This window comes from Lithobates pipiens, unplaced genomic scaffold (assembly GCF_037356315.1).
Source record: "Lithobates pipiens isolate NorthernLeopardFrog02 unplaced genomic scaffold, aLitPip1_a1.2 Scaffold_25, whole genome shotgun sequence".
NCBI lineage: Eukaryota > Metazoa > Chordata > Amphibia > Anura > Ranidae > Lithobates > Lithobates pipiens.
In genome coordinates this window covers 210,765,214-210,785,347 of record NW_027507787.1, presented here as the reverse complement: position 1 = coordinate 210,785,347, position 20,134 = coordinate 210,765,214, and the positions used below count along the sequence as shown (strand labels likewise).

Genomic DNA, 20,134 nt, shown 5'->3' with positions numbered 1-20,134 from the left:
AGTAGGTAACAAGATTAAATAAGTTTTAACATATAGCTGTGTTTACCCTTATCACAGTCTGCTTTAAACCAAAACTCTTTCGGATAACAGCACGTGGGGAATTGAGCGACAAGCTTCGTCTAGCAGGAGTTGCTCCCTTCTTAAGGGGAGAATTTGGAGGAAGCCTTTTATCAAAAAGCTCAGGGCTCAAATGTCCACCAAAAGAGACTCTCTTCCTTTTAAGGGGTGGTTCAGCCAGGCCAAGTTCATCACTTCGTCGTTTTCTTGGAGATTTTGTTGCAAGTCCTAAAGAAAAAGAAACATTGAAATTGTGGCTAACAATTCAAAAAGTAACATGAAATGGTCAAGGCCGTATTCCAACTACATGAAAGACGAGGTGCAATCGCTAGTTTATTCCATTTTGCAAAGTCTATGATAAATATCAATATACTTTTTAGACATTCCATTCAAAAATACAAGTGATTAAAAAAAAAGGATCTGCCATTTCTGGCCACCTCCTAAAAAAAGGTGCCGACTGCCCAGTTATGTGCGCATTTCACATCCGATTCACAAATGTGGAAAAAGTGAAGTATGGCATCAAAAGCATTATAACAGCCAAGCAACTGGCATAAAAAGTAATGACATCCTTCATGTTTCTCATTACATTCTTCCTTTAAAAAAAAAAAAAAAAAAAAAAAAAAAAAGCATACCCAAGGGCACTGAACTTAGATGTGAGCCCCCAAGCACTCCAGTATATACAAATACTTTATACACTTGTGCTACGCTTGGGGGGGGGGGGGGAAATAAAAAAAACACCACACCCCAACTTAAATATTAGCCAAAATAATTATATAACACTACAATAGGTGGTACACAGGGGCCTTGACCGATACGTGAAGATTGTGTAAATAGTTCAACGATGATCTATAACTGCTTTCTTCAATGCTGCCCAATTCAACAGTCACTCGCTGTACACTATAACTCCTGTCACTAAAGCCAAATGGTAAACTAAAGCTGCACCTGCAAAGAGCTTCTATTTGTGAAGAGGAAAAAAAAACCCAACACAGATGTACACAGCCAAGCCGATTGAAGGTTAGAACATCACAGAGCAGGAAGCCAATACTCCCAGAAGGGAGTCTGAAGATTCTTTAACTAGCAAATTCTCTTTACTAAAGCAGAGCATGGCAGCAGGAGAGGTGAGCAAGTTATTTTGAAGGGCCGCATTTTTTGGCATTTGGGTATTTGAGTCATGTTACGCCTGTCGAAAAGTAGCCAAAGACTATTACGCAATGTGAAAACCACATAGCTGTTCAATTGTTCTTAACTGGGAAGTGGCACTCCAGGCTCCTTAAAAAAAAAAAAAAAAAAAAAAAAAACCACACCCACACAAATACTGTAGCTGCTGACTTATTAGGATGCTTACTTGTCCAAGGATCCCACAGTGTCCACCACAGCCGATTTTTCAGTCGGCTCTCAGGTGCCACCGCCACCAAATGTTGTAAGGTAAACCAGCAGTGAAGCCTTGTGGCTTCACAACCGGGTCCCCTTACTGTGCATAGCGCACTGCACTTTGTGAATGGCCCAGCAGCAGGGGGAAGGAGGGGGGGGGGCAACTTCCAGGTGACTTTGCCACGGCCAAGACAAATAAGAGCCCCTTTGGTTGGAACCATACTTTATATTTTTTGGGTTTACTACTGCTTTAATATATTTTCAACTTGGCAATCCTTGTATGTGGTGGCTACATTGGTTTCTCTCTCCCCCGGCCCCCTCCAAGGTTTTCATTTGATAATCTGGCCAGTAACACTCATTTTATTAGCGTGCCCTCATTCTAGATGAATGAGCACAGGGGGCATTGCACACGGCAGCATTGTTAGCGTTGCGTGGACTAGCAGACATATACTCTTAACAAGTTGAATCCAAACACAAGCACACACACCCCCAACGTTTTTCCTTCTGGGATAAAGGGTTTTACATTAAAAAAAAAGCTGATCATTGTAAGCACCCATGCTACTGTTAAATGTTTGGGTGGGGGGGGGGGCACGCAACACCAACTTACCTTGGACAGGTTTATTTACATTTTCTTCAGTCTCAACAGGCTTAGATGGCGATGCCTTAGTCTGATCTTTAGATGCGCTTCGTCTCCCCCTAGGGGACTGAACTGGCAGAGGAGAATTTTCTTGATTCTCTATACCAGTTGGCTGAGGAACAGACTGACCTCTGCTTCTCAGATGGCTAGAACCAGCTGGCGAGGGCACAAGACCATCCACCTGGCTTCCGCCGGAACTTCTAGATCTTCTTGGAGATTGTTTCTCTGGAGAAACTGAAGCCTTTTGTTCTTGAGAACTAGATACTTGTTTGCCAGACCTTCTCCTTGGACTCAGGACAGCCTCATGTGTTGGGGTGCTCTGCACAGATTTATTTGAAATGATAGGACTATTTACTTCCACTGCACTGCCTTGCTTCTGTTTGGTTAGGGAGGTTCTTGGCCCTCTAGAGGGGCTTTTTGACTGTTCCCTGATTGGGTCAGCAGAAACGGATCTACGTTCCACCTTTAAATCTTTGCTTTGAACTGTTGTGCTGTCACTTGACTGACTTCTTCTGGAATTCCGCCTGGATGTGGCTGGAGAAACTTCTTCAGCTTGTAAATTCCTCTTAACGTTTACATTTTTTGGAGAGCTTTCCTTTGCTGGGGTCTGACTGGTTCCTTTTTTCCTAGGCTCTACCTCACTTTTAAGCATTTTATAGAGTTCACCAAAAGGAGAATGGTCTCTCTTTGCCTCTGATGAACTGGCCTGCAGCGATCGCCGGGCATGTGTTGCTCTGGTAAGATTTCCTTCAGATTTTCTCTGGACTTTATTGGTTATACTTTCTATCCGCACAGTTTCATCTGTAAAAATACATGGGCTTTTTTAATAAAAAGGTTTCAGTGATTGTCAACATAATTTTAGTTATACTTAAACACAAAATCTTACTTGTGTCTTCAGACTGGTTACTGACAAATAACTGAAAGAGAAAATAAAAAAAAATATAAAATAAAGTTAAAAACACTTCATTACACACACAAAGCTGAGGGGGGAAAAATAAAATAAAATGAACATACCTTAAAATTTTCAGAATCAAGCCCTGCAGATCGCCGCCTTCCTTGTGGCTGAGGACTCTCAAATCTGTAAACACAAAATTAAAAAACCCAAAATTACACTTCTGCAGGTGGTTGTGGGCATAGTACCTGCTCCCGCACCTGCAACCAAAATACACTGCCCTCTCAGAGATGCGCAGGGCTGCCATTCATTGCTAATGGCACACCATGCATCTAATCAATGCATTTGCAGGACATGGCATGGTGCAAAATCATGCAATTTCCCTGCGGCTTTAAAAAAGTGCAGGGTGTTTTTACTGCATTTCTCACTGGTAGAACAGCCCATTCAAGTGAACAGGCTGCAGTGAACACGTGTGAACCAAGCCTTTAGAGCCATTAAAAGGTTTCAAGCCAAGTGTCACATATGCACTACTGTACCGCCCTGACCTTTTGAGGCAGTGCAGGTGTCTAAATTATAGTGAAATACTTGTCATTCAATATAACAGAACACATGAAGAGCACCTTTACAGCATGTAAACTTCACTTTATAGAGGGGTGAGAACCTCTGCCAGGTTATTCTTCATCCCCAAGTGCCCCCTTTAAGTACATGTACTCCATTTGTCTTCCGTTGAACATGGTCACTGGGTCTAAAAGTAACCACTGGTTACAGCTGCCAACTTCCTCCAGCATTCGATAGAATTTAGATTTTGTAACAAGAGACAACAGTCATGCATTTCCTATGCTCGACATCTAGCGGCCAAAATGCAGTAGTTTACGACTGCCCATTAGGGGTGCACCGGATCAAAAAAAACAAAACAAAAAAAAAAAAAAACAAACACTCACAGACTGGATCATTTTTCGGACCAGCAAATAATTGAATTTGCAAAAACCTGTGAGAAATTCCACCACCATATAGTCCCCACTGGAGTATTGGCAGGGTACGGCAGGATGGCTGTGACTGCAATTGTCACAGCAGCACTGTGGGCACTACAGATGCAGCCCACAGCGCTGCTGCCATCCGATTTATCCCCTCCACTGTACAGATCTGTACACAGGGGAGAGGAACCGGTGTCATTATGACCCCGGTTTGTTTACAGGCGATTACGAGTTTACATTGTAAACGCCGACGGGTGCACCAAGACGGCCGCTGCTCCGGAACTAGGCCGAAGCCTTTCCTAAGGCCAAGACCGCAGAGCACTCGGTGGATCGAGGCATGTGCCGATCCAAACGGGGTGATCCGTTGCACCCCTACTGCCGATATTACATCTGTTCAAAAAAAAAAAAAGTTTTGCCCTGTTACCACAGAATACACATGCAGATCCACTGCACAAATGGCTGTGCAATTTTTATGAATGGACCCCTAAAGCTGGTATCAGATGTCGAGAAAACAAATAAAAATAAAACAACCCACACACAGAGAGGATTCCCCCATCCACACAAGCGTGGTGATGGAAGATTCCTCCCCACCAAGATTGTACTGACTGTGGAACGCCTCTGCTATAAGAATACACTGATCAGTGCTAAAGCGGCTGATCCAATTAAAACTTTCCAGCAGACCAGTCCATCAGAAGTGAATCTACCAAATGAGTCCTGTCAGACGGGGATGACCACACATAGATAATGGACAACTTACCTAAAAGAGCGATCAATAATAGTGATTATATCTCCATGTTTGAGGCGTACAGGCTGTTTAAGAGCATGTCCATTCAGTTGAGTTGGGTTCACAGAGCTTAAATTGGTGACAAACACCTAGATATAAAAAAAAAAAAAATTGAGTAAAGACAAGATAAATATGAACATTTTTAATGACACTGCTTTTTATCTCTAAATATAATCCAAGTTAGGTTCTAGTTTCTGAAGCTGGTAATGCTGCCTTTCTTAAACCAGACACCCAGAATATTACTTCTATGCATGCTATGCTTCCAGACAAGTAATCAAATGGATTTTCATCCCTCAGCACTAGAAGCAAGGCTGTTACTGGTCATTTAAAGAAATATAAAACCCCACTATTAGACAGACAATACTAAGGTTTCTTTAAGCAACAGACACCCATGGACCAATACCTGAATACACGTGGCCTGTTGATACCACTGACCTGGTGAGAGTGTTCAGTCTCAATATAGGTGCGACATGAAACATTGTCCCAAAAGATGAACTTAAAAAGGGGCATGCTTACTTTTGATATGCAAAGTTCAATAAAGTAGAACTACAGGCAAAACATATGACAACCAATCAGGATAATAGAAATATTTCCCGGCTGCCAAGTGACTAAAATACATATATTACAGTTGAACCTCAGATTGAGTGTTATGCAATTAAGAGCCCCGCAACACGAGAATTTTTTTTAAATCCGCTTGCAAGTGTTTCGCAAAATTAGGAGCATTTGGCCAGAGGTGCGGGGGCGCTGTTGAAACTCCAAGCCGTTCACAAATACTCGGTCCCCGAGTGCATCAGAGTCTCTCTGGCACCCCCCCACCTCTGGCCACACACGGTATTGCATGTAACAGAAAACGTGGAATGAATTATCTTTGTTTCCTTTGACTTAAATGGGGAAACTGGCTTTGATATGCAAGTGCTTTGGATTACAAGCATTCTCCTGGTACAGATTATGCTCGTAATCCAAGGTTCCACTGCATAGTCAAAAAAGTACCAGTTACTTACCGGTAACTGTCTTTCTGGGAAATCTTCCAGGACGGCACACCTGAGAGATGAGAGGCTCCTCCCTACAGGAAACACAATCAATCGACAGCTGTTTTAAGTCCCCACCCTTCCCCTTGATCCTCAGTTTGTAGAGAAGTAACTCCTGAACCAGGTTCACAAGGGAAATCATTCCTCATAGGTACTCACCTTCTAGTGTTCTAGAATTTTCCCTCCTCCAACGGGCGGGAAGTAGGCCTGCCGTCCTGGAAGATTTCCCAGAAAGACAGTTACCGGTAAGTAACTGGTACTTTTCTCAAGTCATCTTCCAGGACGGCACACCTGAGAGGATAAACAAGTACCTCAGGCCTACCTTAGGGTGGGGCCACTGCAAAACCTTCTTGGCGAACCTTGGCTCTGCAGTGAGCTTTACCTCCACTCCATACGCTCATATGCTTGATGAAGGCATGTTAGCTGGATCATGCGGCTGATCTGCAGGTCTGCTCCACAGATGTTCCTGCCTTTTCCGCTTCAGATGCAGTATCTAGGTGAAATGGGCTCTTAAAAATGGAATCAGAAAACATGTTAAACTTGTAGGTTAGCAATGTTGCCTATCTCACACATCTAACAACCATGGCCTATTATGCCTGTAGGTGCTACTTAGAACCACTAAAAAGATAAATAAGAGACCTGTGTAAGACAAGGACACTACATTAATCAATAAGAGGGCCTGTCTTAACACTATCCTGTTGAGGGAAATAAAACTGCTTCCTTTTTATCTTTATGTTAGCAAAAGACTAAAGGGAAGCCTACTTAAGGGAAATAGATTAACAGAAGCTTGAACCCTGGGTTTAAGGCACGCCCAATCTATGTCCTTACTTACGCCTGAGAGCCTTCTTCAGGAGATTAAAGTCCCTAGCAGGAGTAGACTACCCATATTGCTATGTCTAGTTTTGCTAAAAGGGCAAAATGAAGGCCATGCACCGAGCCGAAACCTATTCGATCGGGTATACATCTTTATACTTCATCCTCAGGCCCTAATACTCCTCTGAACAGAGCTCTCCAAGTTCTTACTAAACAGGGCGATTCATTATCCCCTTCCTCCAGTGTCCCATAACCCTACAGGGCTTCAACCCTAGGAAATGGTTCTGGCATCCCTGAATGCAAGTGGTCAAGGTTTTCTGACATGTGGCAGCTGCAGCCCGAACTCCTGGCCCCTCCATGGAAAAGAAGGCTGAAATACAAAAAGGTGATACATGCATTAATAATATCACAAATAAAATGATCATAGATTGTGGGCACGGCACAATAGATTTAGACAGAAAGGACACAAGCATAGACAACAATGTTGTGTGCCTGAGTGTGACTAGCTAAACCAATATATCAAATATGGGAAGAGACCCAAATCTGAACCTCAACGTAGACAAACAGTCCTCATAGTCTGGTTTTCTGATGTGCTGCCAAGACGTAAAAACATTAAGACTCAAGCAAACCCTAAATGCTGCGCATTTCTTTAGTGCAGCTAGCTAGGTCATAACTGATATATAAATACGGAAAGGACAGGAACCCCCTTTACTGTTGTGCTTTACCTATGTACAGCAAAATAAGGCTATAAAGACAGAAAGACCCAAACTTCTATGTTGTGTATTTCTGACAAACCACCACAGTTATAAGATTAATATGAACACCAACTCCCGTGTTGTGCATTTCTGCTATGCCACAGGGAAAAATATGGAACACAAGACAATCCTTTCTGTCATGCACTTCTGTAGTGTAGTTCAGATAGAACCAACACTGAGAAAGGACACAAGCAACCTGCAGCATTGTGTTTTTCTGAAACAGAAAGCACCAACAAGCTTCAATCTTGAGTATTTCTGCTGTGCAACAACATAAAAGCAGACACTGAGGAAAAAGACAGACAGCCTTTACAGCTGCAATCTTTCTGGTCTGCTGCAAAATAAAACAATAACGCCATGATGAGTATTCCTGCTGTGTAGCAAAACCTCAATCAGAAGGGACAGATAAGTTTAGGGTTCCCACACCCGTGCGACCCAACCTGCGACTTGGGACTGCAAGACGCATGAGAAGTCATATACTATGGCTTCCAATGGGTACCATTTGTGTCTGTGCAACACCAGCAGTCCCTGATTCCTGGATCCACAGACCTCAAGATTACACAGGTCGCAGGGAAAAAAACAAATAGCAATTTTCAGGTCGAACAAGTAAGGGGTCCCCAATGCTGTGACTCCCTGGAGGATTGCAGCCAACAAACCCCTGCTGTGTATCCCTAAGATGCAGAAAGGTAGATCCATGAGAAACACTGCTTAGCCTGATATACAAACGATAAGGCAGTAAATATAGGACATACAGGACACAAACATTCAATCTTTGTGTATGTCTGATGTGTAGCAATATACCAATACTGAGCAGAGAGACCAGCATCCTCAATGTGTCTCTCAGCTGAGCAGCAAAAACAAAATCAGAAAAAGACAAGCAACCTTCACTGCTGTGTCCTTTCTGATATGCAGCCAATAAGGCAGTATATGCAAGACAAAGGACAGACAACCTTCAATCTTGTATATGTCTGATATGCAACAATATAACAATTCTGAATAGAGATAGCACATCCATATTGAAGCGATTTGGCCTTGCGACTCAACATGTCAAATCGCATGGCTAAAATCAGCACAACACCACTTTGTGGTGCTACATGGATTACCAAAGGCAGTATATGTACTACACCTGGCAGGGGTTCAATTTGTATTTCTACTATGTAGCCCAACAAATTCGAACCATAAATTTTCACTGCTGCCTTTCTGATAAGGCAGTAATACAGGACACAAAACCTCACAGACCTTAATGCTGTATAAATCTGATGTGCAACAATAAAACACTATGAATAGAGATAGCACACCAATATTGAAATGATTTGTCATGCAACTCAACATGTCAAATCGCATGTTTAAACTCGGCAGCCATTGCTGTTAATAGCACTGTCTGAATCAGCACAGCGCCACGCAAATCAGGATCATCAGACTTCACTGCTGCCTTTCTGATAAGTAACCAACAAGGCAGTAAAACAGGACACAAAGCCCCACAGACAGACCTCAATCTTGTGTATGTCTGATGTGCAGCAATATAACCATTATGAGCAGAGATGTCACCTGACTCAACGATGTGCATTTCTGCTGTGCAACACAAAACCAGAAAGTACAGACCACCTTCACTGTTGTATTTTTCTGATCTGTAGCCAAACAAAGCAGTACCTTTAGTATATAAAGGACAGCAAACAAGCTTCAGTGCAGTGCATTTCTGATGTACAGCAATATAGCCCTTATAAGCAGAGATGTCACAAATCTCAATGTGTATTTCTGCTGTGCCACAAAAACATCCCAGCAAGGACAAACTTTCACTACTGAGGTCTACTGGTGTGCAGCCAATGAGTCGTCATGGTCTATCCCTTTATGAAATAACCAACAGGCAATTTATTTCATAGGCATAGCCTGGGCTGTAGATACTAAACCTTCACCACCAGAGAAGGAACAGATCCTAAAATGGTTGGACACCCTACTATTAGTAGTAGTTGTTGTCCTACCTTACCTCCATAGACTGAGCAAACGCTAGCCAGCACATATCCAGGTGGTGCTGATTAGCAACTAAAGTCTCAATGAGCCCAGCCCTAGAGACCAATTTAAGACCTCTCTAGAAGAGGTGGTTACCAGTTTAGCCTGGGAGGTAAATAGCTATTTGCAGGCTTCAAACAATTATGTAGCTCTTGCATAGGTTTGCACAGAAAATCCTCAATTAAAAGGATGTAGGGAGCGATCTATGGTGAATCGCCTTTAGATCTGCCACTGAGTGGATTGTAGCCCAAACCAATAAAAAAAGTTTCTTCTTACCTCCTACACTATAATATAAACACAGTGTAAAGGTGGAGTGGGAGGTTGGAGCTTATGAAAGTTAACTATAGCAGGCAACCCCCAAAAGGAGGATCTGTGACAAGGGAACCCCTACTGTGCCACACAGTAGCTTGGTCTCTGCCCATCCTTGAATGTTAGGTCAGCTTTTAAACATTGTGAAGCAACTTCAGATTCCTAGCAGCTGGGCTAATAGGGCCGGTAACCTAGTGCACCTGCTGACCAGGGGAGCTTCTGAATCCACCAACCACTGCCCAATTAATAACCTGTTCAGTGGTATACCTGGCCTGTAAGTAACTTTGTATCTACCAGGTCCCCTCTGTACGCTATATTCATCCCTACTAATGTACCACAACTGGGCATGTAGGGAGAGGCTGGCAACCTACTGCTGCGATAACCACAGTGTCTCTGCTGTAAGAGGGAGCTGTGGCTGGTGGTTTTAGCAGTGGCGTCTGCGCTATTTGTATCCCGACCCCAGGTTCTGCACTGCACCAGTCAGTATATACACGGGGAAGGGGGAGCAATGGCCTACCTACCTCTTTCTCATCTGAGGTGGTTTAGGCACACTCGTTCCTCTGCACCACCTGTCCACCATACAGCTTCTCTGATGTAAGAGGGGCTGCAGCTGGTGTTTTTAGCAGAAGCTTAAGGGCTATTTGAATCCAGACCCCAGGTGAGATCTCAAATGCCCAGGAACCCTCTGGCTGGAATTGGGGATTTTGCAGCTAAATTCCCAAGGCAAAAGGAAAGTAAAGTACTCACCGTTGTCGTCTTCCTCTTTTTGCCACAGCCAGCGGGCTTGCTTTTCCATCCTTATGGTCCACACGCAAGGAGGATAGCCGCCAAAGTGCTCCCCCCCCCCAACTGCTGTCCCCATAGGGAGGTGCCAGGTTAGGCTGTGTCCTGCACTGTACCAGTCAGTCTATATACATGGGGGGGGGGGGGGCAATGCCTTCCATTCCTCATTCCTATCTTCATATCTGAGGTGGTTAAGGCAGACATCCACCGTAGTAAACTGGTGCCTCCTCGCTCTAGAGAAAGGAGGATGTGGGCGCCTGCTCCTACTGACTCTCAGCCTTCCCTCCTGGGTAAGAACGCCGCTGCCATTTTCCCGAAGTTTGAAAATGACGCGGGTGCTTGTTGCCACGCCCTCTCCGGCAGCCCACGCGAGCTACCGGGGACCCAGGAGTCGGGGACAAGCCCCCTGGAAAGAACCGATGGCCAGCACCCCCGTCTGAACAGCCACCTGTACAGGTAAGGAGGGGGAGACAGGATAATGGCCCCTGAAGTTCTGGGTACACCACTGTACCCAGGGTCCTTCAGCTCTCAGGGGGGCTCTTCCAATTTCTGCTGCCCGCCCTGAGGAAAAGATAGGGGAACCCCCCAGGAAGGACAAGAATATCCTACCAGACCCAGAGGCTTCCCAGGCTTGTGGTCCGGCTCCCAGGGGGAGACCACCAGCCCCCGGCTTCGGGTCATTTGGAAAAAAACAAACAGTTTCGCTGTGTAGGGAGAAACACAATCAAAAACTGAGGATCAAGGGGAAGGGTGGGGACTTAAAACAGCTGTCGATTGATTGTGTTTCCTGTAGGGAGGAGCCTCTCATCTCTCAGGTGTGCCGTCCTGGAAGATGACTTGAGAAAAATGTTTTAACATTAGTTTGGGATAAAAGCTTACCTCTTTTTCCTTGACTTCAACTTTACAGTGTTCTTTGGAAACATGTGGCAGCTGAATGCGGATGTCACATTCTGACTTCCTGCATAAAAAGGGGGAAAAAAAAAAAGTTTAATACTTATCCTGATATCAGCAAAACCGTGTGCATCAGGTCAACAGCAATTTATGTCTGCATTGTTAACAGAGGTGTCCCTAACCATAAACATATACACACAAGCCTGGTACGGCCAGCAGAATTCAGTTATATAACATGAGGCACCCATGACAAATAACAGAGTAAGAGTTAATGATATTAAAACACAAAACAGATTGCTGTTAACCAAGTCTTATGAGGTGGTAGCCGCACTTTAAAGCTTTCCCCCCTTTATTTTAACTTGATAATCCAGCCAATAGGTAATCCTTTTAACATACCAAAATGTCTAGCAAAGTTAGCAGATTGAGATAAACTAGTTAACACCGACAGGGGTGCTTGGAATGACCAGCTTCATATAAAAACACAATAATGCAGCCACCATATTTAAGAATTGGTGTAAGCTGCAACATTCGAGTTTAATGCCAGCTATTTAAAGAGTCTTTCAGCTATAGTTTTGGGGTAGAGGATGGGCATTACTACTGTAAATATGTAGTGTACTCTAAGTGAATAATACACATTAAAACTAAAATGAAGGTTAAAAAAAAAATATGAATTCTCTTACCTTCCAAACAAACACGTGGTTGCAGTCAGTGGAAATTGTGTTCCATCTACGCCACTTCTTTTTATCACAATGATCTTACCATGGCAAGGCATCTTTAAAATATTCTTACCTATAAAAGGAAAAATAGTTAATCGAATTACATACACAACTCCAGTTCAACTGTGAGAAAGAAGAAAACCAAAACATGAAATTTGTGTCAAGGTGGCCTTTTAGTGAAGCGTTCAGCAACAATGGGGGTGATTTACTAAAACTGCTGCACATAGAAGTACCTGTGTGGCACAAGGTGATCCACTGACAAAAAGCTTCATTAGTATTTTATACCCTCAGGAAAAATTGCAACCACTCCAAACCAAAGATTTTACTACAACTGCAATAGAAGCCGAGCCATGAGACTGGCCATATGGGTTCATAAAACTAAGCAGAGTAAGGCGCCAAGTGCCAAGAACAGAAACAAGCAGCAGATTTCAGCTCACTGAGGCAAATGTTTTAAAAGAAAGTAGAGGAGCCGTCAGTGGAAACTGCGTGACCGAGCAAGCTTGGTGATGGGTTAGAGTGTGCGCCCCTCTATACCTCTAAGATTTTTTTTTCATTATCAAAACTTTAAGAAAATGCTTTTGGAGTAAAAAAAAATCCATCTAAAACTAGTTTTCTATTAAACCCTTTTGCTGCCAGGTCCATACAGTAGGGGTATTAGATACAATCTGGTGGCTGCAGCTGCTCACTCACACCCCGGTACTGGCGCTCATCCGGCGTCATGCTTACCGGGCTCTGCTTGCCCATCGCTCCATTGCAGGTGCAGGGGGGGGGGGAAGGAGAACACAGGACGTTTAGATGTGAAAACGGTCGATGGCGATAAACATATTACATATCTCCTTATACAGCACAGTGTGAGCAATAATTCTAACACCAGACCTCCTCCGTAAAACTAAACTGATACCTATAGGGGGCTTTTGAAGCATTGCCTATAGAAAATATAGGGTACTGAAGTTTGTTGCCATTTCACGAGCACACAAAAATTTAAGGTTTGGCATGATTGGCAGTCATTTTCTCAGCGCAAACGACTTTTGTATTGTGGGCAATTCATTGCGTTTATTTGCCCTAAAATTCACGCTAGTGTGTTTTTTAAACTGAAAGCCTTTTTGCTAACTATTTAAATCAAATCCACTCTGGACCTACCCTAAGCTATTCAATCAAACTGTCTCCAATCCAGGAGGCCCTTACACGTCACAGGCCCAAGACAGCAAACTGGCGCATGTGCAGTGGGCACCCAGCTGTGAAGCTGCAAGCTTTAAAGAGGAAGTAAACCATGATAAGTTTACTTCCTCTCTTTTTCCCTGCAAAGGTAAAGCATAATGGACTACTATGCATCGCATAGAAGCCCATTATGTGTCACTTACCTGACACAGGAGCCAGCAAAGTCGCCGCTGTTCCCTGTAGTCCGCCGCATCCATCTTGCTGGTGGCGTCTCGCAGCTCCGCCGCTGTCATTCGGCGAAGCCGCGATGACATCACCCCCGCGCATGCACACGGGAGTCGACAAATGCGGCAGCTCCATTCTTGGAACTTCCGCGCTCAGTGCGCCTGCTCGCCGCTGTCTACGGCGCATGCGCCGTAGACAGCGGTGCCCGTTTTCGGGCAAATATCTCCTAAACCATATAGGTTTAGAAGATATTGCTTGGACCTACAGGTAAGCCTTAATCTAGGCTTACCTGTAGGTCAAAGTGGTTTGTAAGGGTTTACAACCACTTTAACAGCCAGGTGCCCATAGTTAAGATGCTGTCATCTGGGATGACAGGAGAAATCGGCTAGGGTGAGCCCATCGCTGGATTGTAGGGCAGGAGAGTAGCTGCTGAATTTTAATTGTTTTTGTAGCGGCTGAGTTAAATTTTTACAAAGACAACTGGAGCTCCTCTTTAAAGCAGGAGTTCCCACCGAAATGTTTATACTGCAGCTACTGACTTTTAAAATAGACACTTAACTGTCCAGCGTGCCCACTATGTCAGCACCCGAAGCTGATCTGTCGTCCAACTCTCAAGTGCTGCCACCGCCACCTTTGCTGAGGGAACCAGGAAGTGAAGCCTTGTGGGCTTCACTTCCAGGAAGTGGCGTAGATACCTGCAGATTCTGCGGATAGCTATGCCCGGAAGTGGGTGTAAATATCTGTATTATACAGGTATCTGAAGCCCCCCCCCCCCCCCCCCGACCAATTTTCAGCACTCTCACAATTTGAATGACAATTACTTAAGTCATGCAACACTGTATCCATATGAAATTTTTACCCCCCCCCCCCCACACACACACACAAATGGAGCTCTTTTGGTGTATTTAATTACGGTTGTTTTTTTCTTTTTTGCACTATAAAGGGGGGGGGGGGGTTCTGTAAAAGAAAGCATTTTTCTTTGTTTCCGTTCTAAAGTTTTGCAAATTAGTAATCTTTCATAAAATTTGGACAAAATTGTGTTTCCCATAGTAAGAGGCTTTTTTGAAGTTGTAGTTTTTTTCCCCACAACTCTGCAAAACAAAAAGTTTCTTCTTTTTCACAATAGTGTCATATAATAGGTTATATCTCACACAGAATACGCATACAACAAATTACACCCCAAACTGCATGGCTTAGTCGGGGATAGCTGAGAGCGGAGGAATGGGCACAAAGCAGCTCTATGGGAAACTACAGATCCAGCCCACAGCGATGCTGCACCCGACCTCTGCAATCGGTACAGAGAGGGGAAAGCCAAGTCGGGCATGCGCCGGCTTGTTTACAACCCATTGACCCGTCATTTGATGCAGCAATCATGAGGTAAAGGTTCATTGTCATCAACCATTTATCGTGCTTAGACAGGTCTTCCAGACTCGGCAGTCACGGACATTCCCAGGATATTGAGCCGCACCGTAGCCGTCATTCAGCTATGGCACAGTTGTCAAGCCAATTAAAGTGGCGCTCCACCCAAAAATGGAACTGCCGCTGTAAGGACCCCTGACATGGCACATTTGGCATGTCTTTTTGGGTGGTAGAGTCTCTCTCCTGGGAAAAGTTTGGCCACTACGCACTCGCACCTAGCTGGGAAGCCGCAAGCTGTCACAGCCGGGTGCCCACACTACTGATAAAGGGGAGAGAACAAAGGCTTAGGGTGGCGACATCGCTGGGCCGCGGGGAGGACGGGTGAGTGTGCGTTTATTAAAATACAGAAATGGCTGGAACTCCACTTTAAATATCAATACATTTAACAAAAAAACTCTCCAGGGACATAGACCTGAGTAAATAATTTAAAAATATTCTAAAAATCTTTGTGAAGGTGTGTCAACTACACAAAAAACTGACGTCAGCGACAGCAGATTTGACAGAGCTGTTGACTTGGCACGTGGCAATACAGAGCAGCATGTGACTGATTGGGACCTATCCAGCTCAGCAAGTGCTGATTGTTTATTGAGCTTTACCTGCAGAAAAAGAAATAACCCCTCAATTCAGGGAAAACAAGTGAACTCAAAAATAACATTTCTATAGTAATACAATAGTAAAATCTGGCAGTAATTTCACTAGTATGAACCCTTTGCTTTTACTATCTCTCACAATCTCTTAATACGTTTAGCCCTTTTCTGAGAATCGGTGCTCACGCTGTCCATGGTGTTGAAGACGTAGTAATCTACATCAGCACAGGGCACTGATCCAACTTAGGAAGAGATTTCTTCTTATTTTATAAACTTCTAGTTCCTCAAAAATCTGATGGAGCTGATCAAGTACATTGGCAGCATGCGACACCAATGTCTTCAGGCCTCTCCACGGAGAGCCAGAACAGATATGCGTTTGTAAACAGATCCCCGTTCTGACAGGGGAGTAGAGTGATCTGCTGTTCCTAATGATCAAGAACAGCGATCTCTCTCCTCCAGGAAGTACACCCCCCCGTTAGAAATACCCCCTTAAGGAACGCTAAGGGCGCTTTCACAGAGGCAATGGGGTGTTTAACCCTACTAGCAGCCAATTAAGGGGTTAATAGCCCCCTTTTAGTGCCGCTGGTGAATCTCCTTGTAGATGCTGCCCATTGATTTCAATGGGCGGGGGGGGGGGGGGGGGGGGCACTTTAGGAGTGGTGTATAAAGCGCTCCTAAAGTGCCCCAAAGATGCTGCTTGCAGAGTTTTTTTTAATGTCTCGCAAGGACACCGCCCCAGTGTGAAAGCACTCAGGCTCACACAGGAAGGGAGCATTGTAGGCGCAATTTTTAGTGACAAAACACCTGTCAAGTGCCTCAGTGTGAACTTAGCCTTAATCCCCTTGATCGCTCTGGTGTTAACCCTTTCCCTGCCAGTGACGCTTTCTTCAAAATTGTCGCTCTTTGTTTATAGCGTAAAAAAAAAAAAAAAAAAAAAACGGCAGGTGATCAAATACCACCAAGAAAGCTTTGTGGGAAAATAAGCATGTCAATTTTGTTTTCGTACAGTGTCGCTCAACCGTCAGTTAAAGCAATGCAGTGCCTGATCTAAAAGAAAATGGCTTAGTCGTTAAAAGGGCAAATCCTTCAGGTTCTTCTTAGGTGGTTAAAGCAGTATGAAGCACAAAACTAATATATTGCAGTTTAGCAATCCCCACCCCTCTTTTTCATCTGACCAGTAACACTCTTCCTGTATTAGGTATAAAGCCACTCCAGTCAAAAGCAAAGCGCCAGGCAAAGTTGCACAGTAATTTGCACGACTTTCAGGTCTTAAGATGAACCGCTTTGTCCATATGCTGGACAGGACTACTGTGTTACAGCCCGATGCATCTGCTGCAAAGATCCCAGCACCCACCTACACAAGCCTTGTGCAAACAGATTCCCAGCTGACAAGCATACACAGCAGGCCGATCGCTGAGTGCCATGTGCATGTTAGCAGGTCTATAGAGTGGGACAGGTGAACAGACAGACGTGCAGCAAACATTTAACAAGCCCCATGCTTATCCCATGTAACAGATTGTAAAAAAAAAAAACACACTAATCTGAGCAGAGAAAAAAGGAGGGAACCCAACACCAGGCAGAGCACCCCACACCGACACTTTCCCTAACAGCTGCAGCCATCTCCACTGCTAACGCTAAGCACCTGGCAATCACCCACAAAGACATGGAGGCGGCATGTGCCCAGCGTGATCGCCACATACCAACCCATAGAAACTGAACTCTGCAGGCAGTGGTATGGGCAGTGCCCCCCACCCCCAAGAACAAGCCAGGCCGTGGTATTAGCAGTAGTCCAAAAAAAAAAAAAAAAAAAACCGTAGTGCCAGCAGAACCTCACTAAAGCAATAGCAGGCAGAGATGAGGGCAACCCCCCCCCCCCCAAAAAATAAAGCAACAACATGCACAGACAGTGATGAGGGCAGCTCCCCAAAAACGCAATAGGGCACACGGGCAGTGGTAAGGGCAGCCCCCCAATAAAGCACACAGGCAGTGATGGGGCAGCCCCCCCCCCCCCAATAACATGCACAGGCAGTGATGGGGGCAGCCCCCCCCCAATAACATGCACAGGCAGTGATGAGTGCAGCCCCCCCCCCCAATAACATGCACAGGCAGTGATGAGTGCAGCCCCCCCCCCCCAATAACATGCACAGGCAGTGATGAGTGCAGCCCCCCCCCCCCAATAACATGCACAGGCAGTGATGAGTGCAGCCCCCCCCCCCAATAACATGCACAGGCAGTGATGAGTGCAGCCCCCCCAATAAAGCACACCGGCAGTGATGAGGGCAGCCCCCCCCCAATAAAACACAGGCAGCGGCGCGGACAGCCCCCCATTGCTGTGACCCCTGCAGTTAGGCACCCCCCCCCCCTAAAAGAACAATGTAACCCCCTTCAACCAACCCACCAAGAACGTTCTACTCCTAAACCTTCGCCATCCCAAACCCACCGGCCGCCAGCCCGCCAACAGCCCGGAGCTGACACTTGCAGAATTTGGCGGGCTGGCCGCCTGCGCCTCTCTCCGGGCTCCCCGGACACAGAAGGCCTCGAGCACTGACCTGAGGACGGAGGAGGAATTCCTTGAGGCGAAGCGCTCACTCCATTCACCCGCACACACGCCGCTCACATACACACACGGATCCGGGCCCGCCGAGCTGGCCTCTGTCCGTTACTGGCACTTCGGCGCCTCCGCGTAGTCACCAGTGCGCAAGCGCAGAGCCCCGACCGCACGGCGCCGAGAGGATCACTCCGCCGCTCCACTTACCGGCTTAAGTTCAGGCCGCAAAACCGACCGGCGACAGCGCCAGATTCCCCGTTGCACGTTATATCCCGCCGTTTCCGACGTCTCTCCACCGATCGGGGCTGGCAATACGACGTTGCACGGGTTCCGAGCGAACTATTTCCTCCGGCGTAGGGATACCGCCTATAAACGTGAAGTTTTAAAAGTGTTCGAAAAGCAGCGCGAAGATGTGTGATTGGAGGCGTGGCGTCACGTGGCCGCGGGATCGGCCAATGCCCGGCGACGTGGGCGGGGACGGGGAGGGAAAAAATAGCGCGCAGTTTCCCCAAACAAAGGCGACGAGGTGGAAGAGACGTGTTCTCAGTATGGCGGCAACGCCGAGCCAATGGGAGCCCGCAGACGGTTTCCCCCTCACACGGCCATGTCTGGGAACATGCCTCTCACCGCCATACGTAGCATTTCTCAGAAAAATGGACGTGCTTTGTCAGCTGGTGAAAAGAATTGTCACCAGAATGTATCCAAACACAACAACACCTCACATATAGAAAGAATACCTCACAGAGCCCGCCGCCACTGTGCTTCATCGTTATGGGGTGACAACCCTGTCCCGAATTCTCCCCTGTGTTGTCACGCGTCCCCCTGAGTAGGTCTATGAGTGCCAGTGCATTGTCATTAGAAGAGAACCTGTCTACAGAGGTGACATGGGGGAGGAGAGCAGGATGGGCACACAAAGGACAATTATCTGCTACATGGTGCAGGTCTTCACCCGCTTACATCATCTGTACACCAAACTATACCCATAATAACCCAAGAGAGTAATGGGGGATGGGCGCTCCCTGATAAACAACAGGATTTTTTTATCCAGCACTGTCACGCTTTGAATGACAATTACACGGTCATGCAACTCTGTACCCAAACTACATTAGTATCATTTTTTTTCACAAAAATAAAGCTTTCTTTTGGTGGTATTTAATCACCACTGAGGGTTTTATTTTATTTTTGCTACATAAAAAAAGATTAACAAACAAAAAAAAACGTTTTCACCATTTCCTAGAAAATTTTGCAAACAGGTAATTTTTCTCCTTCACTGATGGACACTAATATGCTGCACTGAAAGGTTGCACTGATGAGGCGACAATGGTGGGCAATGATAAGAAAGCACAGATGAGGCTGCACTGATAGGTGGCATTGATGAGGAAGCACTGCTGGGCACTGATAGGCTGCACTGATGAGGAGGCAATGATGAGACTGCACTGATGAGGCGGCACTGGTGGGCAATCATAAGGAGGCACTGATAGGCTGCACTGGTGGGCACTGATAAGGAGGCATTGACAGGTGGCACTGATGAGGTGGCTCTGGTGGGCAATCATAAAGAGGCACCGATAGGCTGCACTGGTGAGCACTGATAAGTAAGCACCGTTGAGACTGCACTGATAGGTGGCATTGATGAGCACTGATGAGGTAGCACTGGTGGACACCGATCAGGGGGCATTGACAGGTGGCACTGATGAGGCAGCACTGGTGGGCACTGATAAGGAGACACTGATGGTGACTGATAGGCTGCACTGATGAGGTTGTTTTGGTGGATACTGATAAGGAGGCCATGATGAGACTGCACTGATAGGCGGCACTGATGGGCACTCATAAGCTGCACTGATGAGGCAGCACTGGTGGGCAATGATAGGCTGCACTGATGGGTACTGATAAGGAAGCACCAATGAGGCTGCACTGATGGGCACTGATAGGTGGCACTGCTGAGGCAGCACTGATATAGAGGCACTTATGGGCATTCATAGGTGGCACTGATGTCCACTGATAGGCTGCACTGATGAGGCGGTATTGGGGAGCACTGATAAGGAGGCACAGATGGGCACTGATAGGTGGCATTGATGGGCACTTATAGGTGGCACTGGTGAGGCAGCACTGATGTCCACTGATAGGCTGCACTGATGAGGCGGCATTGGTGAGCACTGATAAGGAGGCACAGATGGGCACTGATA

At 45.8% G+C, this 20,134-nt stretch overlaps 1 protein-coding gene across 1 annotated transcript in view; it reads right to left on the bottom strand.

The window, feature by feature from the left end:
* The window catches only part of MKI67 (marker of proliferation Ki-67), a 45,261-nt gene extending 27,145 nt beyond the window's left edge, over positions 1-18,116 (bottom strand). Inside the window, exons 1-8 of the mRNA XM_077455514.1 lie at positions 17,953-18,116; positions 11,979-12,087; positions 11,287-11,365; positions 4,689-4,804; positions 3,080-3,143; positions 2,952-2,982; positions 2,036-2,866; positions 47-285 (exon numbers count right to left, since the gene is read on the bottom strand). Of these exons, the coding sequence (XP_077311640.1) occupies positions 47-285; positions 2,036-2,866; positions 2,952-2,982; positions 3,080-3,143; positions 4,689-4,804; positions 11,287-11,365; positions 11,979-12,070 (1,452 nt within the window). The 5' untranslated portion in view covers positions 12,071-12,087; positions 17,953-18,116. The remainder of the gene's footprint in view (positions 1-46; positions 286-2,035; positions 2,867-2,951; positions 2,983-3,079; positions 3,144-4,688; positions 4,805-11,286; positions 11,366-11,978; positions 12,088-17,952) is intronic.
* Positions 18,117-20,134: the final 2,018 nt, after the last annotated feature.